Raw genomic sequence first — 27,058 nt, 5'->3', positions numbered from 1 at the left:
TTCTTTCTTCACAGGCTCGTTAAGATTGCCCCCCGACTACCGCCTGGGCCCGCATGAAAAAATATATCCTTTTTACTAATTTTTATTATTTATTTTTTATTCATTATTTTTTATTTTATATTTTTTATTTTTATTATCTTTTTATTTTTTATTTTTTTCATTCATTCCTTTATTTTTTATTTTTATTTTTTCAATCTTTATTTTTCATTTTTTATTGCTTAAATCTCTTTACTTTTTTACTACTTTTCTATTTATTTTGGGCCTTTTTTACTTCTTATTCATCCTCATTATTGCTTTTCATTATATTCACTTGGTCCCTTCTAATTACACGGTGTTTTTTCTCTTGTCTCTTATTTTCCAATACTTGATAATATTCCTTCCTTCAGCCATTTCCCATCCCTGTCCTATAATCCTTCATGACAGCCCTGCTCTTTTCTCCTCATTCCTCTACGCACATTGTTGCGATCTTCTATTATATCGCACTTCCCCAGTGCGCATGCGCTTCTGGGCAGATACTTTCTGCCGCGGCCGGCAGTCTCTTTGCCTGTCGGGCACGCGCGCATGCGCAGTTACTATCAGGCCTGAACGTCCATAGACATGCGCGCGTCGGCCCAATAGGAAGAGGCCGGAACTCCCCTTTTTAAAGGCGGGCAGGGACGCTGATATGGCGCGCATCTTCATTTCGCCAGAGGCACTTCCCTGCTGCGCATCTCTGCAGAATTTTGGCATTTTCATTAACCCTGTGCGGGCCCGGACGGGCGGGAGGTAAGAACCCCTGGCAACGAGCATTGCTATCACATGTATACTTCCTTCTTATGGGGGGCAACTGTACTTATGTTATGCACTTTTTAATTTAAATAGGCAGAACTAAGTTAATTCCCTATGTATACTGGACTACTGAAACAACAGGTGACTACCTCTGTTCTGCTATGTCTATATGTTTTTGTTTATGGGATAACACATGCAGCTTCATTCTAATATAATATACTTCAACATTTCCTCTATCTATGGATCATTCTGCTGGAATGTTAGATTTTTAACTTCTGTTTTGGCTTTTGTTCTGACTTGACAATTTTCCTTGACCACTATATACTACTACTACCCAGGCCCTAACTCTACTGCTGATGTATACTCACTTCTGGCTGACACATGGCTTTATGTTCGTGATTTGTTTATGTTATAAATGTCTATATTTTGTTCCTTTGTTTCATTTTACAGCATGTGCTGTTACAACATGTTGCATTGTCATGACGGAATGTCTCTTTATGTTCTATGTAGAGTCTGAGGAAGGTCGAAAAATAGACCGAAAGTACTCACTCATTCGCTACAATAAATTATCTTGAACACAGTTTTCGTGTGGAGCTCTATTACTTACCAGAGCACTTAGCCAAGTTACAGGAAACCAAGTCCCCAGGACCAGATGATTTACACCCTAGAGTCCTGAAAGAGATAGCAGAGGAAATAACAGAACCCCTTGCTATAATCTTTGGTAAGTCATGGGAAACAGGAGTGGTCCCTTTAGATTGGAAAAGGGCAAATGTTGTCCCCATCTACAAAAAGGGGAAAAGGGACGATCCAGGAAATTACAGGCCGGTAAGTCTGACCTCGATAGCAGGAAAAATCTTTGAGCAAATTGTCAAGGAACATTTACTTCGGTACCTGGATGGGAAGGCATTAATTAACCAGAGCCAGCATGGCTTTATGACCAATAAATCTTATCAGACTAACCTGATTTCCTTCTACAACAAAATCACTGAATGGTTGGACCAAGGGAATGCCGTGGACATAGTATATCTTGACTTCAGTAAGGCATTTGATAAAGTATCACATAACCTTCTTATTGAAAAAATGATTAAGTATGGCTTTGACAAAAAATCAGTTAGGTGGATTCACAACTGGCTTAATGATCGGGCACAACGAGTAATACTAAATGGCTACACATCGAACTGGAAGAAAGTCAAAAGCGGGGTGCCGCAGGGCTCTGTTCTGGGCCCAGTACTTTTTAATATCTTTATAAATGATCTGGACGATGGAATTATTGGGGAACTCATAAAATTTGCAGATGATACGAAGATAGGAGGAATAGCCAACACTAGAGAGGAGAGAGAGTGTATTCAAAAGGACTTAGACACACTGGAACAATGGGCTGAGGCGAACAAAATGGTATTTAACAGGGACAAATGCAAAGTTCTACATCTGGGTAACAGAAATGTAAAAAACATATATAGTATGGGAGGAATAGAACTAAGTGATAGCATAGGGGAAAAGGACTTGGGCATAATAGTAGATCACAAATTCAACATGAGCCAACAGTGCAGTGCTGCTGCAAAAAAGGCTAATAAAATTCTGGGATGTATTAAGACAAGCATTGAATCTAGATCAAGAGAGGTCATTATTCCGCTGTACTCTTCCCTGGTCAGACCACACCTGGAATACTGTGTACAGTTCTGGGCGCCTCAATTCAAGAAAGACATCGATATATTGGAGCAAGTCCAGAGAAGAGCAACCAAAATGGTGGAAGGTCTGCAAACCATGTCCTATGAGGAGCGGCTAAAAGAACTGGGATTGTTTAGTTTGCAGAAGAGAAGGCTGAGGGGAGATTTAATAGCAGTCTACAAATATCTGAAAGGTAGTCACAGTGCAGAGGGATCTACCCTATTCTCATTAGCACAAGGAAGTACAAGAAGCAATGGGATGAAACTAAAGGGAAAGAGATACAGATTAGACATTAGGAAAAACTTTCTGACAGTGAGGGTAGTGAGAGAGTGGAATAAGCTGCCACGGGAGGTGGTGGGCGCTCCATCAATGGAAATCTTCAAGCGGAATCTGGATAAACATATAGCTGGGATGATTTAGGAAGACCTGCACTCGCAGGGGGTTGGACCCGATGGCCCTTGAGGTCCCTTCCAACTCTACCATAAGATAAGATAAGGGTCCATTCACACGGAGGAAAATGGTGAGGAATTTGGTGTGGAATTTCAGAGCTGAAAAAAAGCCTCCCATTGACTTCAATGGGTTCCTTTTTCTGCTAGCACATCAAATTCCTCACCATTTTCCTCCGTGTCAATGCAGCCTTACAAGCTGTGCACCTGTGTGTTCATCACATGACCATGGACTGATTTTTATCAACTAGAAGTAAACCAATAATGACACAAATCCAGAAAACCAAGAGAAATTGATACAGAAAGTATATGAAAAATTGTATAACTTTGCATTCTTCTAACAACTGGAGAACCCTTCTAAGTTATTTGTCACTTTTATAAAACGGTTTATACAGAATGATGCTTGGGTTTATACCGGGTTACGCTGCCTTTGTTTTGTACTGAACTGCTATGTTCTGTAGGAGGTAACAGTGAAGTGACTGAGAAGCTGGAAGGAATGCTTTCTGTGTGGATTAAGCAGATTGAGCAAGTTCTTGCAGAAAGTGAACAGATGAGGAAAGAAGCTGATGACATCGGACCCTCTGCAGAGCTAGAACATTGGAAGTCACGAATGTCATCCTTCAACAGGTTTTAACCATTTTCCTTTTTAGCAGAAATGTATTGAGCCGCAATAAAGGGCATTTTAAGGTATTAAATAAATATGGTTTTAAGTCTAAGTTGGCCACTGCAAAAAGGCACCGCGGGAAAAACTGTGGAGGAAACACATCGCAGTTTTTCGAGCATGACACTTTTCACATATACCTACAGAGAAAGCTTTACTCTTTGGACTAATTGACATGCTGCAATTACCAAAAACTCTACCAAGTATATTTTTTTTAGCAATGTGTGGATGGGATTCGCTAGAGTCGACAGGAGAGGGCTTCTTAAGTATGGGTGTGATGCTAGCATGCAGAAAAAAAATTCAGTTAAGTTGGGGATAAGGTGTGATTGGATTGGCTCAAGTGCAGAGGTGGTAAAGTGCGATTCTTAAATTAGGGTAGATATCTTTTCATTGGTGATGGTGGAGAGGGTTATAGAGGAAAATCACTGAACAGTTGAGTAAAGTGACTGCAGGAGTTGCTGGTTGAAGCCTACTTATATGGTGTCAATTTTGTTTTTGAAATAAGAGGCAAATTAATGTCAGGGGATGAAGAAGGGAGTTATAGGTATGAAATAGTTGCTTGAGTTTTTGGGTTGATATAAGTGTGGTGAAATAGAAATGATTTGCAGAGGTGAAGCACATCTTAGGTTTTTTTTTTTTTTTTTTTTTTTTTTTTTTTGGGGGGGGGGGGGGGGTTGTGTCAGAACTGTATGTCAGGGTTGACCAATCAGTCTCTGGTATGTGTGGGGACCACTGTGTCAAGGCCTGAATTAGTGGTGGTGCCATAGAAAGCAGTGACAACATCTGTGTCCTGGAGTAAACATATGGCATAAAGTAGTTGAAAAGGGTCAGAAGATGGGTCACTGTCAATGCGGTTAAGGTTCCTGTGAGAAGAGGGGTGTTTGTTTCTGGAGTGGAGGGCTGCTGAAGAGGAAAGCAATGAGAATGTAAGTGGTAAATTGTGGTCAGAGATAGTGGTATAAGAGGTTGAATAGTGAAGAAAGGCAGGGGATAATTCGGCCTAGTGTGTTTTCCTCTTTGTGAGTGGCAATGGAAGACTGCAGTAAAAGCCCAATAGAGGTGGTCAGAGAGGAATTTAGAAGCAGATGGATGATTTGCATTAATGGGGATATTCATTTTTCCCATGATGATAATAGGGATGTCAGTTGAAAGGAAGTTCATGAGCCAGGTGGTGAAGTGGTTGATGGTAAGTGAGAGGTCCTGGTGGTTGGTAGATGACAGCCACTTGGAGATTGGAGGGTGAATGTATGAGCACTGAGTGCACTTCCAAAGAAGGAAGTGTAAGAGTGGGTAGGGTTAGGGTGAAAGAGCAGGTATTAGGCCTGGTTCACATCTGCGTTAGGTATTCCATTTGGGAAGTCCGCATGGAGACCCCCCTGAACAGAACACTGAACACAATGACAAGCGGTGAGCAATGAAGGCATACAGACAGCATAGACTACAATGGGGTCCATATGTTTTCCACGCGATGTCCGCACGGAACATGTGGAGAGAAAAGTACTTCATGAACTTCTTTCCTCTCTGCATGATTCGTGCGGGGACCACGTGGAAAATACACAGATCCTATTATAGTCTATGGGATCCGTGTGCTTTAATTGCTCACCACTTGTCAATGTATTTAGTATTCCGTTCGGGGGATCCCCATGATGACTCCCTGAATGGAATACCGAACGAAGATGTGAAACGGGCCTCAGATAGAAGGTCAACCCCTCACCCAGGTTTGTTGTTTGAGTGAGGAGTGTGGGGAAAAATAAATAAAAACATTTTAACTAGAAGATATGCATATCAGATTGATTAAATGTTTATCCCATTAGGTATGAAAAACATGGCTGCTTCCTTCCAAAAATAGCGCCATACCTGGACACAAGGTGTGGGGCATTGCAGCAGAGCCCCTCACATTAATGGAGTTTACCTGCAATACTGTTTCTCTAACTTACTCAATAATTAAAGATACATTTTTTTTTTCTTAAGTCTTTTAGATGAGATTAAAAGCCCTAAAGTCAAGAAGGTTTTAAGCATCCTACAAGCAGCCAAGTCCAGAATGTTGAAACAATGGAAAGAACTGGTACACTTGCTTTTATTTTGCTGTTGTATGTTCTTCATAATGTACAATGGATCTTTATTTTGCATGTGAAATTTATGTATATGGTATATGGGTATGTTCACACAGTTCTTTGCAACCTAAAAAAATCAGCTTCAGAAATTAGGAAACAGTTTTTTTGTTGCTTTTTTTTTTACATGATGTGTTATTTGTCACGGTTTGTCATTGCCGTTTTTGCCACTTTTTTTTTGGCTCAAGCACACTGTTTGGACCTAGAAAATTCCCTTTAAAAAAAACAAGTAGAAAAGCACATCAATAACCATGATAAAAAAAAAAGTATTGTGTTTTTTCAGCGTCTCATTAATTTCAATGGGTTTTTCAAGGAGGAATCCGCCTGATGATAGGTCGTCACTTTTTTTCCCCCCTCAAGCTGAAATAATCAGCTAGAGAAAAAAACCACTACTGACTCCCACCGAAATGAATGGGAGTCTTTTTTTTAAAGCGGATTCTGACTCAAAATCAGCCGGAGAAAGACTCAGTGTGAACATACCCTGATACACTGTACAAGTATGCATAAAGAGAATCTTTACTTTAAACATATTTAATAAAGTTTGAGCTGCTGACATTGCAGACCATTATTTACCATATTAACACAGTACATGCAATAAATAAGTAGAAATAACATCAGATAGAAAGTAAATTTAGGCAATTAAGGCTTTTTATATACCATTTCGAGTTGTGCATTGCTGGTAGAGTTTAGCTCTTGCAAATGCTTTTTTTCTTAGCAGTTCAGAAACATTCCCTGAACCGAAGAAAGTGCTAGATATCTGGTTATCTGAAACTCCCTAAGTTTACTGCACTTGAATTACTACCAGTCTATAAAAGCACAATAGCCAGTGTCACAGTTGAAATATGTCTTGAACAAAATCCTTCATGTCCTAGAGCTAAACTGAGACCAATTTATTCTACTTAAATGGAGAGTTTCTGCATTGCAGTGTGACATCTTATCTCTATTCTGGGAAGTCACTAAATCGGAGAACAAGAGTTAGTCCAGTAATAATAATATTTTGTGCCTATATTTGTCAATGTAATTATCTGTTTGATGTTTTTCTTTTACCTTTGGACAGGACTGCAATGTAACAAATGCTGCCAATGAAGCAAAGGACAATGTAAAATATTTGTACACACTAGACAGGTTCTTTGGACCACTGGGCAAAGCCTCTCCTGTAAGTGTTTGGGCTAAATTACTGTATATTGCTCTATAAAGTTTTGGCTTGGTTAATGATAGCAAATATATATATATTTTTTTTAATTTTAGTAGGATATAGTCGGTCAGGTTTTACTACAATATGATGGTGGGTAAAGTCTTTGATAAATGTGGGGCACATTGGTCAATGCTTGACAATATATTTGTGCTTTCAAATGTTTAGGCTACAATGGTAGAACACATTCCAAGTTTGATGAACAGCATTCGCATGATCTACAGTACATCCCAGTATTATAATACTTCAGAACATATGACATCTCTCTTCCTAAAAGTCACCAATCAAATTGTGACCACATGCAAGATTTATCTGAATCAGGGTGTGGTTAAGATCTGGGATCTTGAAAGGTATGGTATTACATTACATTTTAAACTGGCATTATAAATAGATTTGCCATACAGCAGTGATATTGAAATAGTAATAAAAGTTACATGGTGCAGTAATTTCACATAACAGTGTGGTGTGTGTGTGGGGGGGGGTATATATATATATATATATATATATATATATATATATATATAATGTATATACAGTACAGACTAAAAGTTTGGACACGCCTTCCCATTCAAAGAGTTTTCTGTATTTTCATGACAATTGTAGATTCACACTGAAGGCATCAAAACTCAGAAGTAACACATGTGGAATTATATACTTACCAAAAAGTGTGAAACAACTGAAAAAATGTCTTATAAATGGCTTTCACTTCACAGGTGTGCCCTGTCAGGTTTAATAAGTGGGATCTCTTGCCTTATAAATATGGTTGGGCCCATCAATCGTGTTGTGCAGAAGTCAGGTGGATACACACCTGATAGTCCTACTGAATAGACTGTTAGAATTTGTATTATGGCAAGAAAAAAGCAGCTAAGAAAAACAAGTGTCCATCCTTACTTTAAGAAATGAAGGTCAGTCAGAGAGAAAAATTGGGAAAACTTTGAAAGTGTCCACAAGTGCAGTTGCAAAAACCATCAAGTGCTACAAAGAAAATGGCTCACATGAGGACCGCCTCAGGAAAGGAAGACCAAGAGTCACCTCTGCTGCGGAGGATAAGTTCATCCGAGTCACCAGCCTCAGAAATCGCAGGTTAACAGCAGCTCATATTAGAGACCAGGTCAATGTCACACAGAGTTCTAGCAGCAGACACATCTCTACAACAATTGTTAAGAGGAGACTTTGTGCAGCAGGCCTTCATGGTAAAATAGCTGCTAGAAAACCACTGCTAAGGTCAGGCAACAAGCAGAAGAGACTTTTTTGGGCTAAAGAACACAAGGAATGGACATTACACCAGTGGATATCTGTGCTTTGGTCTGATGAGTCCAAATTTGAGATCTTTGGTTCCAACCCCGTGTCTTTGTGCAACACAGAATAGGTGAACGGATGGACTTTACATGCCTCGTTTCCACCGTGAAGCATGGAGAAGGAGGTGTGATGGTGTGGGGGGTGCTTTGCTGGTGACACTATTGGGGATTTATTCAAAATTGAAGGCATACTGAACCAGCATGGCTAGCTCAGCATCTTGCAGCGGCATGCTATTCCATGCGGTTTGCGTTTAGTTGGACCATCATTTATTTTTCAACAGGACAATGATCCCAAACACTTCCAGGCTGTGTAAGGGCTATTTGACCAAGAAGGAGAGTAATGGAATGCTACGCCAGATGACCTGGCCTCCACTGTCACCAGACCTGAACCCAATCGAGATGGTTTGGGGTGAGCTGGACCGCAGAGTGAAGGCAAAAGGGCCAACAAGTGCTAAGCATCCCTGGGAACTCCTTCAAGACTGTTGGAAGACCATTTCAGATGACTACCTCTTGAAGCTCATCAAGAGAATGCCAAGAGTGTGCAAAGCAAAAGGTGGCTACTTTGAAGAAAGTAGAATATAAGGCATATTTTCAGTTGTTTCACACTTTTTTGTGAAGTATATAATTCTACATATGTTAATTCATAGTTTTAATTAGAGATGAGCGAACAGTGTTCTATCGAACACATGTTCGATCGGATATCAGGGTGTTCGCCATGTTCGAATCGAATCGAACACCACGTGGTAAAGTGCGCCAAAATTCGATTCCCCTCCCACCTTCCCTGGCGCCTTTTTTGCACCAATAACAGCGCAGGGGAGGTGGGACAGGAACTACGACACCGGGGGCATTGAAAAAAATTGGAAAAAGTCATTGGCTGCCGAAATCAGGTGACCTCCTTTTTAGACGAATAGTGGATTTCAAATCCGGGTCATATGAGAATGTGAACTTTGTGACTATGAGACAGGGATAGCTGTACAGGCAGGGATAGCTAGGGATAACCTTTATTTAGGGGGGAATGTTATTAAAAATAACTTTTTGGGGCTCTATCGGGTGTGTAATTGTGATTTTTGTGAGATAAACTTTTTCCCATAGGGATGCATTGGCCAGCGCTGATTGGCCGAATTCCGTACTCTGGCCAATCAGTGCTGGCCAATGCATTCTATTAGCTTGATGAAGCAGAGTGTGCACAAGGGTTCAAGCGCACCCTCGGCTCTGATGTAGCAGAGCCGAGGCTGCACAAGGGTTCAAGCGCACCCTCGGCTCTGATGTAGGAGAGCCGAGGGTGCACTTGAACCTTTGTGCACCCTCAGCTCTGCTACATCAGAGCCGAGGGTGCGCTTGAACCCTTGTGCACACTCTGCTTCATCAAGCTAATAGAATGCATTGGCCAGCGCTGATTGGCCAATGTATTCTATTAGCCTGATGAAGTAGAGCTGAATGTGTGTGCTAAGCACACACATTCAGCTCTACTTCATCGGGCTAATAGAATGCATTGGCCAGCGCTGATTGGCCAGAGTACGGAACTCGACCAATCAGCGCTGGCTCTGCTGGAGGAGGCGGAGTCTAAGATCGCTCCACACCAGTCTCCATTCAGGTCCGACCTTAGACTCCGCCTCCTCCGGCAGAGCCAGCGCTGATTGGCCGAAGGCTGGCCAATGCATTCCTATGCGAATGCAGACTTAGCAGTGCTGAGTCAGTTTTGCTCAACTACACATCTGATGCACACTCGGCACTGCTACATCAGATGTAGCAATCTGATGTAGCAGAGCCGAGGGTGCACTAGAACCCCTGTGCAAACTCAGTTCACGCTAATAGAATGCATTGGCCAGCGCTGATTGGCCAATGCATTCTATTAGCCCGATGAAGTAGAGCTGAATGTGTGTGCTAAGCACACACATTCAGCACTGCTTCATCACGCCAATACAATGCATTAGCCAGTGCTGATTGGCCAGAGTACGGAATTCGGCCAATCAGCGCTGGCTCTGCTGGAGGAGGCGGAGTCTAAGGTCGGACCTGAATGGAGACTGGTGTGGAGCGATCTTAGACTCCGCCTCCTCCAGCAGAGCCAGCGCTGATTGGTCGAGTTCCGTACTCTGGCCAATCAGCGCTGGCCAATGCATTCTATTAGCCCGATGAAGTAGAGCTGAATGTGTGTGCTTAGCACACACATTCAGCTCTACTTCATCAGGCTAATAGAATACATTGGCCAATCAGCACTGGCCAATGCATTCTATTAGCTTGATGAAGCAGAGTGTGCACAAGGGTTCAAGCGCACCCTCGGCTCTGATGTAGCAGAGCTGAGGGTGCACAAGGGTTCAAGTGCACCCTCGGCTCTCCTACATCAGAGCCGAGGGTGCGCTTGAACCCTTGTGCACACTCTGCTTCATCAAGCTAATAGAATGCATTGGCCAGCGCTGATTGGCCAGAGTACGGAATTCGACCAATCAGCGCTGGCTCTGCTGGAGGAGGCGGAGTCTAAGATCGCTCCACACCAGTCTCCATTCAGGTCCGACCTTAGACTCCGCCTCCTCCAGCAGAGCCAGCGCTGATTGGCCGAATTCCGTACTCTGGCCAATCAGCACTGGCTAATGCATTGTATTGGCGTGATGAAGCAGTGCTGAATGTGTGTGCTTAGCACACACATTCAGCTCTACTTCATCGGGCTAATAGAATGCATTGGCCAATCAGCGCTGGCCAATGCATTCTATTAGCGTGAACTGAGTTTGCACAGGGGTTCTAGTGCACCCTCGGCTCTGCTACATCAGATTGCTACATCTGATGTAGCAGTGCCGAGTGTGCATCAGATGTGTAGTTGAGCAAAACTGACTCAGCACTGCTAAGTCTGCATTCGCATAGGAATGCATTGGCCAGCCTTCGGCCAATCAGCGCTGGCTCTGCCGGAGGAGGCGGAGTCTAAGGTCGGACCTGAATGGAGACTGGTGTGGAGCGATCTTAGACTCCGCCTCCTCCAGCAGAGCCAGCGCTGATTGGCCGAATTCCGTACTCTGGCCAATCAGCACTGGCTAATGCATTGTATTGGCGTGATGAAGCAGTGCTGAATGTGTGTGCTTAGCACACACATTCAGCTCTACTTCATCGGGCTAATAGAATGCATTGGCCAATCAGCGCTGGCCAATGCATTCTATTAGCATGAACTGAGTTTGCACAGGGGTTCTAGTGCACCCTCGGCTCTGCTACATCAGATTGCTACATCTGATGTAGCAGTGCCGAGTGTGCATCAGATGTGTAGTTGAGCAAAACTGACTCAGCACTGCTAAGTCTGCATTCGCATAGGAATGCATTGGCCAGCCTTCGGCCAATCAGCGCTGGCTCTGCCGGAGGAGGCGGAGTCTAAGGTCGGACCTGAATGGAGACTGGTGTGGAGCTATTTTAGACTCCGCCTCCTCCAGCAGAGCCAGCGCTGATTGGTCGAGTTCCGTACTCTGGCCAATCAGCACTGGCCAATGCATTTCTATGGGGAAAAGTTAGCTTGCGAAAATCGCAAACTGACAGGGACTTCCATGAAATAAAGTGACTTTTATGCCCCCAGACATGCTTCCCCTGCTGTCCCAGTGTCATTCCAGGGTGTTGGTATCATTTCCTGGGGTGTCATAGTGGACTTGGTGACCCTCCAGACACGAATTTGGGTTTCCCCCTTAACGAGTTTATGTTCCCCATAGACTATAATGGGGTTCGAAACCCATTCGAACACTCGAACAGTGAGCGGCTGTTCGAATCGAATTTCGAACCTCGAACATTTTAGTGTTCGCTCATCTCTAGTTTTAATGCCTTCAGTGTGAATCTACAATTTTCATAGTCATGAAAATACAGAAAACTCTTTGAATGAGAAGGTGTGTCCAAACTTTTAGTCTGTACTGTGTGTGTATATGTGTGTATGTGTGTGTGTGTGTATATATATATATATATAATATATATATATATATATATATATATATATATATATATATATATATATATATACTGTAGGCCAATGGCTGGTCAGGTAATCGAGGGGGTGTACCTGTCTGTACTGCAGCACCAGGACTAGAGAATGGGCCTCAGGTCTGCCAAGTTCTGGTGAATGGCCATTCTGTCCAGGCGTTGTTGGTAGCCTGGTCAGTCTGGTGCATGCCAGCTTGATAGCTTGGGACTTTATCCCGGACAAACGTATGAGTGTTTGTTTCATCCATGGGGATGTCAAGGACTACCCTATTTCCAAGGTCACAACAGAGACTATAGTAGGATCTGTTTATTATGAAGTGGGTGATTTAAAAAGACTTATGCATTAATGTGATTTTGGGACGTGATTTCCCTTTGTTCTGGAATTTGTGGGGAAAAGGTACAACCACACAACCAAATGTGGAAACCCCGCCTACACCCAAAGTGCTCCCATGAGGGGAGCGACACCTTTCCATTACAGGTCCTAGCTGGAGAGGAAGATGATGCCTCTTCCCCAGCCCCTGACCCTAATATACCTGAATTAGAAATCTCACCGCATAATTTTGGTACTGCACAATTGAGAGATCCCACTCTTGCTAATGCTCGTGATAATGTGACAGTTGTAAACAATGTGCCTCAGGAACCTAATGCTGACCACCAATTCCCACATTTTGAATGAATAATTATGAATAATGACCTCTTGTATCGGGTTGCAAAAAGTAATGGGGAAATTGTGGAGCAGCTTCTTGTACCAAAGCCATACCGCTGTATGGTATTTGATATGGCCCATGTGCTTAGAGGACACCTAGGGGTGGAGAAAACACAGGAGAGGATTCTCAAAAGATTTTATTGGCCAGGCCCCACATTTCCGTAGTCCCTTGAACCAGAGGGAATCCGTGGTGGCTTCAAATACAGAGGTGGGTGATTCGTTGCCACCAATCCCTCCAGTCCATGTGAATGAGACCCTCTCAGTGTCCCAGAAACAGAAGGCAAGAGAGTTCCTGCAGAAGAATAGATGCAAGTTCTCTGGCCTACCAGGGCGTACACACCTTATAGAGGAAACAATACAAAAATAAATACCTGCCCAGCTAGACTCTAACTAAACATAGAATAGGTTACCTCACCTAGAATAACAGAAATCCAACAGCTAGTAGAATCATTCAGGACACAGCTCCAAAAATATGACCTCTCTGTTGGCTCTCCAGCCAAGCTCTGCCCACAGTCTGCTACTGGAGCTGAATGACAGGTCCCACTACCAACCTACCTGCCATTCCTAAAAATCCAGCCCAATACTGAGAATTTACCAAAATGCTCAACAGACGAAAGTTGTCTGCTGAGAACAAACATTCCTTCTGGAGTTTTCTCATCTCACCCACCTGAGTAATCTGCATAACTATTTAGATATTAAATATTTGCAAGTCTGGCAGAGGTCTCTGGTTTCAGGCCAGAGATGCTAGATGCTGCTGGAGAAGGTAAGGGAACTACCTGTAGTTCTGGTGAGGCAGCCTTGGCTATCTTAAGAGTGTCAGAGCAGGAGGAGACAGGAGGAGAGCCGGGGGCCAGGAGAAATTGGGCCAAAGGAAAAGCGGAGGTGTTCAATTTCGGAGACAGCCTACAGTTCTTGCACTGGGGTATACTGAGGACAGGTCTGGTACCGAAAACCGTCTTCTGGTAGGCCACTTTCTCACCACAATTAGCAAAGCCTCAGGAGTTTCATGAAAACACAGCTAATCCCTCTGCATGCTGAGACCATATAAATTAAATTCATAACATAGAATTAAAATTGTAGTTGTGTGCTATTATACAAATCACATACTACTACTCATACTACCGGTAGATGAAGTCTGTTAACTTTTACCGTAATGCCTACTTAGCTAGAATAGTCTAGACAGTGTTTCATTTGCTATATATTTGCAATACTTTTTTTTTTTTTTTTTTTTCTTCATTTTTAGGATTAGAAGAGAAGGTATTCATATTCATATCCCATAGTTATGGTAATTTAGAATATACATTGTTTATTTCCTAGGGAAGAGCTTCTGAAAAGGATTCGGGAATGTGTGTACTTGAATGAACAGTATCAGGCTTCTTTCCACAAGGTTAAGGAAAAACTTAAGGAAACTCCAAATGAGCGTCAATTTGAATTCAGGTAAATCTATCATTTTGTCAAAATATTTATTAAAATATTTATGCAATCATACAAACAAATTAATCCATTATGTATCTGAACCAGTTTTAGCTTTTTCTATACCTTTCATATCAATATGTTATAAAGAAGAAAATGTTTGTTTTTGTACCGTGTTAGCCAGTGGGTATGAAATATTAAAAAAAAAATTAAAAAAACCTTGAGTCTCACAGTAGTTGAGTAGTCTTCAGTAGAGCTTCGAAACGTTATATTCTGTCATCATTATGAGTTAGCCATTAAAAAAGGTATAATCTGGGGCGGGGCCTGACCGCGCAGCATGATAGACGCGAGTTTGTAGAGCTCCGTACTATCGGGACTGTAAGAGGTCGTTTCCAGCTATCCCACCGAACGGTTATGGGCAAAACCGGCAGAGACAAGCAGGGGGACACCCCGGGAACCCCCAAGATGGCCAAACACCATGTAGACCTACAACGCTTTGTGAGGAAGAAAGGCTTACCTTCACCACGCTCCTTCCCCAACATGGCGCCGGAGCAACGGCCGGATGCAGACTCTGGTGACGACTCTGAAATTGAAAGCACGGCTGAAGGTGAGCACTCGGACACAGGTCTCTCTCAAATTACACGCAAATTCCTCCAGAAATCGTTGGAGAAAGCTATTAGTAAGGCTATGTCACCTGTATTAGCTGAACTTGCATCCATAACAGCTGAAATCAAAGCCACCAGTAGTAGAGTACAGGCTCTAGAGGAGGCTCATTCCGCCATTAAAGCCACTGCAGATGCGGTTTCAGATAAATTGCAATACCATGACGAACTTTTAGACCGTTCTCTTTCACTAATTGAGGACCAAGAGAACAGGAGTCGTAGGCGGAATATAAGGCTAAAAGGGGTCCCGGAGTCCTATGGCCCTGATGATTTACCCAAGATGGCGGAAAGCCTGTTCTCCGATTTACTAGGCACTGAACGTGCGTCGCACATTGTGATTGAGAGAATCCACAGGTCCTTGCGACCTAAACCAAAACAAGGGGAACCTCCTCGTGATATTATTTGTGGACTCTTGTCCTTCAGAGACACTCAGGCTATTTTGGTGGCAGCTAGATCCAAAGATCAGCTCCTCCTGGAAGGAGTTGAGATTGCATTATACCAAGATGTTGCGCCATCTATCTTGGCAAAAAGATTACTTAAACCACTGCTAAACGAATTGAGAGCTCGTAACATCCAATACATTTGGCTATACCCGTTTGGATTGGCTATTTTGACGGGTGGCAAGCGCATTATAGTACACACGCCTCAAGACCTACCAGCTGTCTGGGCCTTACTAAATATGGAGCCTATAGACTTACCTTCGTGGCTTCCTTCGCAGAATTTGGACCCTGTCCCGGTAATTCCACCTCTATTTTCTTATCAATGGAGCTACAGAGTATTTGCTGTTATTGCCCCTAATGGTTTTTGGAACCTTAGCTCAGTTAGCTCAAATATGTCTGACTTTTGCAATTTTCTTATCTCTTCCCTTTTGTTTAGGTTGTTGAGATTTTTGTTACCTGGGCTATGAATGGTTACGCACCTGTCTGGCATAGGCATGTGCATGATCTCTCCCTGAGTTGTTATGTTATATTGTTATCTCGCTATGTTACAGGATGTTTTCCATACATTTTTGTGGTACTACTTTTGCCCATTGCCTTTTGGTTGGTGATATCTACTACTTATCTTTTTTTTTGAGACGACCCTTACGGTCCGCATCCGATCAGGATACTTACCCGTTCCGTTTACTGAATAGATTGCACTTAGCAGTGCTCTCTAACATTGTCATTTAGGTTGTTATTTCCTTGTCATAGATTTATCTGATCTCCTCTAACGAACGTGCTCTGTGTTGTGCGGCTACTTATTCTCTTTGTATGTGTTTCTCTGATCTACCCATCCCACTTCCCTTTCCCTTGTCCATCCCTATACTCTTTCCTCTTCCCCCTCTGCTCCCCATCCTCTCACTATGTCTTTAGCGAACCCACCCTCCTATACACTGTCCTCCTTTAATGCTAAGGGATTGAATTCCCCACATAAAAGGCATTGGCTGATGTCTTTATCAAAAAAACTAAACACTGATATATTGGCTTTGCAGGAAACTCATTTCAAATTAGATCGAATCCCTAAACCATATAAGTCGGTATATGATAGGTGGTATTATTCATCACATCCGACTTCGTCATCTAAAGGAGTCGCTATTGAACTGAAACGATCGTTCCCTTTTGTTTTTGCACAACAGCTTGCGGATGTAAGGATCCAGTTCTGTTTTTACGTTTCACCTGTCTGTGGGCAAGTCTGCCTCGTTGTAAGATGGCCGCTATAGCTTCGGTGGCCATCTTGCCTGCTCTTGAGGCTATATTAATGAATGCACCTGTGTTCCTCCCTGCTTGAGTATCAGTCAGATCTTTGTCTCGGCTGCCTCTAGCTCTCCGCCTCTATTGTGAAGAGTCCTGTGGTTCTCTTGTTCCAGAGTTCTGCCATTTCCTACCATACCTGCATCTAGATACCTGTCTTCCTCCCGGCTGTTGCCCTTCAGCTTATCCCCTCAGCTGCACATGAGCTCCCCCTGATTGATTCAGTCTCTCATCAGGAAAACCTCTAGTGCTACACAACCTGCCTTTTACTACCGGCCGAACGCTACCCAGCTGTGCTGCAACTGACTGTAAGTTCGTCTCTTCTTTGCTGTAACTATTGTCTGCTGTGCATTTCCCCTATCAGCCATAGGTGTCCACAGAGCATTCACACATAGTGTAACAGCGGATAGTGAGGGCAGAGCGATCTTTATCAAAGGTCAGGTTTCCAATCGCCCATTGACTATCGCCTCACTTTATGCCCCAAACCAGGGACAACTTTCCTGGCTCCTGCGGACATTACAGAATTTAGCCCAATTTGCGGAAGGTGAGATATTGATTGGAGGTGATCTAAATGTTTTATTGGACCCCGTGTTAGATTCATCCTCACATAAATCGTCATTGTCACAAAAAGCTATTAGACGTTTGCACCTAGCTTTACAGGATTTAAATCTTGTTGATTCTTGGCGACTGATGAACCCTGTGGTTAGGGATTACACCTTTTTTCAACACCCCATAACACTTACCAACGCCTAGATTATATTCTTTGTTCTAAATCGTTGTCAGCTAGTATTTCTTCTTCCCGAATTGGCATAATTAGTATTTCAGACCATGCCCCTGTATCTACCTCATTTGCTCTCCCTGACCTACTCCCTAAAGAGTGGACATGGCGCTTAAATGAGCAACTGTTGGATAACCCTTCGATAAGAGACTCGATAGGAATAGAACTAGGTCATTATTTTCAGCAAAATCAGACCCCCGACCTTTCTCCCTCGCTTGTTTGGGAGGCACATAAACCTTTTATCAGAGGCCTCTTTATCTCCAAAGCATCTGCATTGAAAAGAAAGAAAAGAAAGGAACTTGACTCCCTAATGTCCCAAATTGCAACACTGGAACGTCTCCAGAAGAGGAAAACTTTTATAGCAGCACACTCTGACTTAGTCTCTCTGAGAGAGAAACTGAAACAGCTACTACATTCCTTTTCAGCTAAATCCTTTTTGCACTCTAGAGCTAGGTTGTATGCCCACGGCAACAAAGGGGGCAAACTCATGACGGCCATGCTACGGAAGGAGAGGGAAAGGGCACATATCGCAGCCATTAAGCGACAGAATGGTACAGCTGTCCAAGATACCCTTAATATAGCTAAGGAATTCCAAAAGTATTACTCCTCCCTATATAACCTACACCAATCTGAGGGACCTCATGATCCCCAACATGCAGGTTCTCCTAATGGGGGCCTATCCTCCACTACGGCCTTTTTGCGATCGCTAAAACTACCCCAACTCTCTGAGGACATGAAAGTTTCTCTTTTGTGTACTGTTTCGGAAACTGAGGTGCGGAATATATTATCTAGCCTACCCAGTGGAAAAAGCCCAGGCCCTGATGGCCTTACTACCCTTTATTACAAAACCTTCCAGTCCCAACTGATACCACATCTTACCTCCTTTTGCAATTCCCTGCTTCAGGGTGAGCCCATGGTACGTCAATCTCAAGAGGCCCATATTACATTGATTCACAAAGAGGGCAAGGACCCTACACATTGTTGCAATTATAGGCCAATATCCCTACTCAATTGTGATTTGAAAGTTTGGGCCAAACTGTTAGCGACACGGATAAAGGATATAGTTCCTCATTTAGTCAATGAGGAACAGGTTGGGTTTGTGAAAGGGAGGGAAGGGAAGGAAAATACATGTAAACTCTTACACATAATTGAACTGGCAAAACGGAAAAATCGCCCCTTATTATTGTTTAGCGTCGACGCCGAAAAGGCGTTCGACCGTGTAAACTGGTCCTATATGCATGAAACATTATTGACTTTTGGTTTTCCCTCCGCTTTTGTTGATGCCGTTTTTTCGCTTTACTCCCAACCCCATGCGAGATTGAAGGTCAATGGCTCTCTCTCTAACTATTTCAATATTTCAAACGGTACCCAGCAGGGATGCCCTTTGTCCCCGTCCCTCTTTGTACTAGTACTAGAGACCCTTCTACAGGCTGTTCGCCAGAATCCACATATCCGGGGGTTCCAAGTTGCCAAGAAGACGATACAAACAATGGCCTTCGCTGACGATGTGTTGTTTTTATTATCAGATCCTCTTACAGACCTTCCCGAGCTTCAATCCCTGATTGACACCTATAGTTCCCTTTCTAATTACAAAATAAATGTCACGAAATCAGAGATCCTAAACGTCTCTGTCCCTCATCCGCAGGCTGTTGAACTGAAAGCTAAAGTCCCATATCACTGGAAGGAGCAGTCTTTGACATACCTAGGAGTCCAGATCCCGACCGATATATCCAAGGTTTATTCACTGAATTATGCCCCTCTACTTTCTAAACTTAAAGCAATTCTAGAAGATTATAATTTACCTTACTTATCCTGGCTGGGTAGGAGGAATGTTCTCCAAATGTATGTTGTACCCAAAGTAATGTATGTTTTGCAAATGTTGCCCATTTTCCTCCCTAAGTCCTATTTTCTACAAATTAGACGTTTGTTTTCCGCTTATGTGTGGAATCATAAGACACCTAGATTGTCGTACCAACTCCTCATTCGACGGAGAGATGAGGGAGGTATAGCTTTACCTGATATCTACTCTTGCTATTCAGCGATTCAGTTGTCCCGCTGGATGTTCTATGTTCTTCCGCACAAGCAGTCATTACTTAGTGATTTGGCCCAGGAACTATTTGGCGGCAACTTCAAAAAACTCCTATGGTTTCCTACACGCTCTAGTGCACAGCGACTCCTGAGTCCTTTACTTCAGGGCCCCTATATTGTCTGGTTATCACATAACAAGAGTTTAGCCCCTATACCATCACCGATTATGACATCAGACCTGATCCCTTTTCTTCCTTCTCTGGCACATGTACCTCGCGATGTGACTGGCTCCCTTTGGCAAGCTCTAGGGAACGTTAAGATTAAAGACCTGATACAGGACAATTTTCCGATTTCACGAGACAAGCTACAATTGCTACTTCCCTCTGTGGCACTGAACTTCCTTCTATATGCCCAATTCCGTGGTACAATGACGCGACTCCTCAGCTTCTCTAATTTGAGTCGCAATTTAATGTCCTTTGAGAAGGGTCTGGCTGCTCTTCTACCATCTCAACGGAAAATTGCCACATGCAAACGCTGGCTTTCTGATAAAGATGGTCCAAGTAAGCTCACCTTCATAGCTAATTGGGAAAAGGAGCTCTCTTTAACCTTTTCTGATGATGATACGGAATTTATTCTGCAACATAGTATGGGTCACTCAAGATGTGTCAGATTACAGGAACTGCATTATAAAATACTTACCAGGTGGTATTGTACGCCAGACTGGCTCTATAGACACGGTCTTAGTGATTCTGACGCATGTTGGCGTTGCAAATGTGAGAAAGGAACGATGCTCCACATCTGGTGGTCTTGCGATCTACTTCAGCCCTTTTGGAGGGAGGTTGAGCTTTATATGGATAAATTGTTCCACGTCACACATCCGTTATTCCCTGACTTAGTTTTCCTCACGGGCCCAAGCGGTTCCTGGAAGGCGGCTAACCGAGAGCTGTGGTTCCATTTGATAGGTGCGGCTAAAGCGCTCATTCCATTATATTGGTTATCTACTTCAGTTCCTTCCCTAGATCTGTGGATAGAAAAAGTGCACCAACTCGCACGATTCGAGGAGTTGGTTAGCTGGCAAACTAGATCCCATGACAAATATGTTAAGGTATGGGCCCGCTGGTGGAAGGGATTCAAGTAGTTGCTGAATATACTTATGTACATGTAATATACTTATGTATATTGTGTCAATCCTTGCTTAACTGCTGCCCCATTCTCCCCCCCCCCCCCCCCTTTACTTTTCTTTTCTTTCCTTTCTTGGGTACAGCACGACCCTTTACGTTTTAAGTTCTACTGACTCTTTGTAACAACCTATCTCAACTTAGTTGAGCTGCTATGTCTATTATTTGCTTTTATATGCGCCATTTCCATACTGCTATTCGTAGTTGTATTACAATTTTTTTTGCACTTATTTTGTGATTTGACATGCTCAGTTGTAATACTCCAACATTTATCTGCCTGTTTATTATGACTGTTTATACAAAACTTTCAATAAAATGTGAATTAACAAAAAAAAAAAAAAAAAAAAAAAAAGGTATAATCTACTGAAGACTCTTGTGGTTTTTTTTTTTTGGTTTTTTTTTAATATATCAATATGTTTGTGTAAGTTCCTTAAAGGGGTATTCCCATGTCGCATACTCACCAGTCTTCACTGCTGTAAAATCTTCTTTCTTCCTGGTTTCTTGCATCATTTGGTGGGCGGGGTTTCACATGCAACCTGCCGTTTAGCTCCGCTCACCCATATTGGACTATGAAGTACAGGCAGCAGCAACTCCATTCTGTGTTACATACAGAGACTGCCTGTCTCTGCCATAATGAACACAATTGAATTAGCTAGCCTGATAACTGGGAGAACAGAAGAAATGAAAGCAGCTCCTCTCCCCTACCTGAAAGCAGGAAGCTAGGTCACGTGGTGTAGACACAGGAATAGCTAGAAACCCAGGCTGGCTCCCCTGCACTTAGCCCCTCCTCCCTCCCCCCTGAGAGCAGCAGATACTTGACTTTTGAGAAGATAAGTCAAGGGCTGTGTCAACAATGAAGTGAATAAAGTAAGATAGTGGACAAACAAAGCAGTTTTGCTGAAGCAGTGTATTTAGGAAAAGTCTTACATCCACATTAACAAGCGGTATAGATAGGATCCTTGTGATGGGACAACCCCTTTAAGCCTTCTGACCTCCAGGCTTTTAGCTGTCTTGCAAAAAACAGTTAGTGATAGATAATAACAGGGAAAGTGATCTTGTGCATTGGTTAACTAATACATACAACTAATAAGTGAAAAATAGGTGACTTTATATTTGAAATACATGAGGATATGTGTGATCACTTGCACACTGTAACAAATATATTAGTCTTCTGAAAATAACAATGATTAGCAAATAGCGTTTTTTTTTTTACTTTTTCCTACCTGCCAGGTTTTTTTTTTCTTTTTTTTCTTTTTTTCAAATTTCAGTAAAATAAAGTTTGCTTTGTGCTGATCTTTCTGCACTGCATCATCTGGTGTGTTTATTATGGCCCATTTTCATGTAAACATAACACTGAAATACGGGATACTTAACAATGGTTCCTTAAATAACAACCATATTGCAGGAAAGAAACAGCTAAAATATAAATTTAGATAAAATCTAGAGAGAGACAGAAACCAAAGATCAACACATAGACAACAAATACAAACAAATGTCAATGAAATATTAAGAAAAAACAGTGCTGACAGTATGATACCGTATACCATCTGACCGATCTTTCAGACGTGTAAACAGGCATGTACACATTTCTCAAGCTATTAGTTCATGAGGGGCCACTAACATATAAACATAAACCTCACAACAGGTCAATATGGATATATACTTAGAATCAGAGAAACTGCAATCAAGTTGCCAGATTAAGTCATATGTACATATATGGCAACAATATTACACATAACAACCATATTAATAGTGATCTCACCTATATCTCACAGGCCATAGATAAATCTATTGTTTATGTATACTACAATCACAAATAGCCAGCTCTTGAGAGTGTATAAACATTCAGCCAATTCATTGCTAACCACATATGGTGTAAAATATGATGTCAGACTCATGGCTATGATGTGGAGATATGAAATGTTCATTACTTAATTAGTTGAATGACATTCGGTCAGCATTGCCAGAATAACTTTGCAATCAGATGACAGCAAAGTGGCATTTATACATGATCCATGGATTAGCAGCAGGAGGTACAACATGCAGTTGTTATGTAAATTTTGTGTAAAAGATTCCCAAGCAAAGCACTTTTCCAAACTTTTGCATATGAATACAACAGCAATTTACATGAAAATGGGGTTCAAAGTTGAATAATGTAGGCATATTTGGAATCACCTTTGCATAGTACTGTGATAGGGTTTATAACCAATCTACTGCTGACAGACTCCCTTTAATGTTTCTTCTAACCTTCTGTAGGCAGTGAGCGAGGAAGTTAGGGACCCAGCTGGTGTTGCTTCTCAACTGGGAAACCAAAACATCAACAAATAAATATGTACTGTATAGTGCCAAATAATTTTCTAGAATGGGGGGCAACACGGTGACTCAGTGGTTAGCACTGTAGCCTTGCAGCGCTGGAGTCCTGGATTGGAATCCCGCTAGAAACAACATCTGAAAGGAGTTTGCACAGTGGGGCAAAAAAGTATTTAGTTAGTCACCAATAGTGCAAGTTCCACCACTTAAAAAGATGAGAGGCGTCTGTAATTTACATCATAGGTAGACCTCAACTATGAGAGACAAAATGAGAACACAAATCACATTGTCTGATTTTGTAAGAACAAATTATGGTGGAAAATAAGTATTTGGTCAGTAACAAAAATTCATCTCAATACTTTGTTATATATGCTTTGTTGGCAATGACAGAGGTCAAACGTTTTCTGTAAGTCTTCACAAGGTTGGCACACACTGTTGTTGGTATGTTTGCCCATTCCTCCATGCAGATCTCCTCTAGAGCAATGATGTCGCTTGGCAACACGGACTTTCAACTCCCTCCAAAGGTTTTCTATAGGGTTGAGATCTGGAGACTGGCTAGGCCACTCCAGGACCTTGAAATGCTTCTTACAAAGCCACTCCTTCGTTGCCCTGGCGGTGTGCTTTGGATCATTGTCATGTTGAAAGACCCAGCCATGTTTCATCTTCAATGCCCTTGCTGATGGAAGGAGGTTTGCACTCAAAATCTCACGATACATGGCCCCATTCATTCTTTCATGTACCCGGATCAGTCGTCCTGGCCCCTTTGCAGAGAAACAGCCCCATAGCATGATGTTTCCACCCCCATGCTTTACAGTAGGTATGGTGTTTGATGGATGCAACTCAGTATTCTTTTTCCTCCACACACGAAAAGTTGTGTTTCTACCAAACAGTTCCAGTTTGGTTTCATCAGACCATAGGACTTTCTCCCAATACTCTTCTGGATCATCCAAATGCTCTCTAGCAAACTTCAGACGGGCCCGGACATGTACTGGCTTAAGCAGTGGGACACGTCTGGCACTGCAGGATCTGAGTCCCTGGCGGCATAGTGTGTTACTGATGGTAGGCTTTGTAACATTGGTCCCAGCTCTCTGCAGTTCATTCACTAGGTCCCCCCGCGTGGTTCTGGGATTTTTGCTCACCGTTCTTGTGATCATTTTGACCCCACGGGGTGAGATTTTGCGTGGAGCCCGAGATCGAGGGAGATTATCAGTGGTCTTGTATGTCTTCCATTTTCTAATTATTGCTCCCACAGTTGATTTCTTCAATCCAAGCTGGTTGCCTATTGCAGATTCAGTCTTCCCAGCCTGGTGCAGGGCTACAATTTTGTTTTTGGTGTCCTTTGACAGCTCTTTGGTCTTCACCATAGTGGAGTTTGGAGTCTGACTGTTTGAGGGTGTGCACAGGTGTCTTTTTATACTGATAACAAGTTTAAACAGGTGCCATTACTACAGGTAATGAGTGGAGGAAAGAGGAGACTCTCTTAAAGAAGTTACAGGTCTGTGAGAGCCAGAAATCTTGATTGTTTGTAGGTGACCAAATACTTATATTCCACCATAATTTGAAAAAAAAATTCTTACAAAATCAGACAATGTGATTTTCTGGATTTTTCTCATTTTGTCTCTCATAGTTGAGGTCTACCTAAGATGTAAAATACAGACGCCTCTCATCTTTTTAAGTGGTGGAACTTGCACTATTGGTGACTGAGTAAATACTTTTTTGCCCCACTGTATGTTCTCCCCGTTTTTTTGTGGATTTCCTCCCATTCTATAAAGACAGGAGAAAAAAATGTACATTGTGATCCCTATATGGGGCTCACAATATACATTTTTTTAAAAAAAAATCTAGAATTAGGGTAGCCGCGTGTGAACATTTCTGCACGGCTAGCTGCAACGGGATGCTGGTGCAGTGCACTGGTATCCAGTGGTGGCATTCCGCTCTGGATTATGCCCAAAGAATGGGCCTAATCAGGAGGGAGCCTTGCGCCGCTGACACTGCAGCTGATAGGAGCAAGATAGGAGGTCAATGAGAGCCGTTTTCTGGAGGTGGATTTTGAGGCAGATTCCGCGTCAAAATCTGTTCCAAAAAACTCTGTGTGAACATACCCTTAGTGTTATGGACTGCAGCATGTTAACCTACAGTGCCACCTAACTGGTTTGACATTGGGCCACTCCCAAGGGTGTTAGCTAAGTAGCCTCCATGTGTTCAACCTTTAACTCTTGCATAGGGTTCTGGATTTCGTTGCGGAGAGGCTACTAGATTGCTACTTCTTGGTGTGATTCTGGTATAGGTGACAGCTCATCTAGAGCAAGAGAGAACCAGATAACAGAATGTCAGGCAAAAGAATGGTCCACGATGGGGTGAAGGTCTGCAGCTGATGGCAAATATTTAAGGACATATACAAGAATACAGTTAGAATGGGCAGCTCATATTCATAGGTCAATAACAGATCAGGTCATACACAGAAGGTCTGCAGAACAAGATTAGGATTAACAATAAAGTCAGAAACAAGCCAAGGTCTATACACGGATGATCAGGACACAGTAACAGAATACCTTCACAAGAACTAGCATGCTAGGAACCTCTATTCCATCTGGTCTGGGATTGAGTAGATTTATATTGGCATAGATTGGCTGGGGATGGATTTCATGGTGAGCTTGCTGACCCTTTCTAATTCATTTGAGGTGAAGGCAATGTTTTCTTCAGACAAGCCTATCACAATTTCTAACATAAACCCTTAACCCTCCTCTGACCCCGCTCCCACATTTCCCCACATGATATGATGTCATCTCATGCTAACTTTATAGGTCCAAACTCCATCCACATGTTAAAGGACACAACTGTTGACGGCTCATAAAGTTTTATGTTTATGCAATGACAGTCACCTCTATTACAAAAGTGTCTGACCTCTGCATAAGCAATGCCGCCCCTGCTACCTCTTGTGTCACCCCCTCTACCTCATAGATTGTAAGCTCTTGCGAGCAGGGCCCTCAGTCCCATTGTGTGAAATGACTTTCTTTGTAATGTATCTTTCTGTCTGTATTTGAACCCTACAAATTGTACAGCGCTGCGGAATATGTTGGCTCTATATAAATAAAATTTATTATTATTATTGTTTGTGGCTGATGAAGAAATGCAAGAACATATAGCACAGACCAAAAGTTTGGACACACCTTCTCATTCAAAGAGTTTTCTGTATTTTCATGACTATGAAAATTGTAGATTCACACTGAAGGCATCAAAACTATGAATTAACACATGTGGAATTATATACTTAAAGGGATTCTACCACTAAAACACATTTTTTTCTAGTTACCACGTCGGAATAGCCTTTAAAAAGGCTATTCGTCTCTTACCTGTGGAAGTGCTCTCCGCCGCGCCGTTCGTTCAAAATACCGGTTTGTACCGGTATGCTAATTAGTTCTCTCGCAGCGATGGGGGCGTCCCCATCGCAGGAGCAGCGATGGGGGCGTCCCCATTGCAGCTCGAAAACCGACCGCAGCGCCGCCTCTCTGGTCTTCGGTGTCCTCCCCTTGCTTCTTCAGCGTACTGTCGGACGCCTGCGCAGTACGCTCTGCTCGGCGAAGCTTGCCGAACGTACTGCGCATGCGCGAAATTGCGGTCCCCGCCATAGTGCGGGCACCGCACTTTCGCGCATGCGCAGTACGTTCGGCAAGCTTCGCCGAACAGAGAGCATACTGCGCAGGCGTCCGACAGACGCTGAAGAGGCAAGGGGAGGATACAGAAGACCAGAGAGGCAGCGCTGCGGTCGGTTTTCAAGCTGCAATGGGGACGCCCCCATCGCTGCTCCTGCGATGGGGACGCCCCCATCGCTGCGAGAGAACTAATTAGCATACCGGTACAAACCGGTATTTTGAACGAACGGCGCGGCGGAGAGCACTTCCACAGGTAAGAGACGAATAGCCTTTTTAAAGGCTATTCCGACGTGGTAACTAGAAAAAAATGTGTTTTAGTGGTAGAATCCCTTTAACAAAAAAGTGTGAAACAACTGAAAATATGTCTTATATTCTAGGTTCTTCAAAGTAGCCACCTATTGCTTTGATTACTGCTTTGTACACTCTTGGCATTCTCTTGATGAGTTTCAAGAGGTAGTCACCGGAAATGTTTTTCACTTCACAGGTGTGCCCTGTCAGGTTTAATAAGTGGGAT

The 27,058-nt window shown here is 42.8% G+C and overlaps 1 protein-coding gene across 1 annotated transcript in view; it reads left to right on the top strand.

Moving 5' to 3' along the window:
* Positions 1-27,058, top strand: part of LOC142200556 (dynein axonemal heavy chain 5-like) — a 384,102-nt gene that overhangs the window by 49,429 nt on the left and 307,615 nt on the right. Inside the window, exons 9-13 of the mRNA XM_075270991.1 lie at positions 3,344-3,509; positions 5,515-5,608; positions 6,712-6,810; positions 7,015-7,196; positions 14,110-14,229. Coding sequence (XP_075127092.1) covers positions 3,344-3,509; positions 5,515-5,608; positions 6,712-6,810; positions 7,015-7,196; positions 14,110-14,229 — 661 coding nt within the window. The remainder of the gene's footprint in view (positions 1-3,343; positions 3,510-5,514; positions 5,609-6,711; positions 6,811-7,014; positions 7,197-14,109; positions 14,230-27,058) is intronic.

The sequence above is a fragment of the Leptodactylus fuscus genome, chromosome 4 (genome assembly GCF_031893055.1).
Source record: "Leptodactylus fuscus isolate aLepFus1 chromosome 4, aLepFus1.hap2, whole genome shotgun sequence".
NCBI lineage: Eukaryota > Metazoa > Chordata > Amphibia > Anura > Leptodactylidae > Leptodactylus > Leptodactylus fuscus.
Note: the sequence above shows the minus strand (reverse complement) of the source record. Positions and strands in the feature narration are given on the sequence as shown.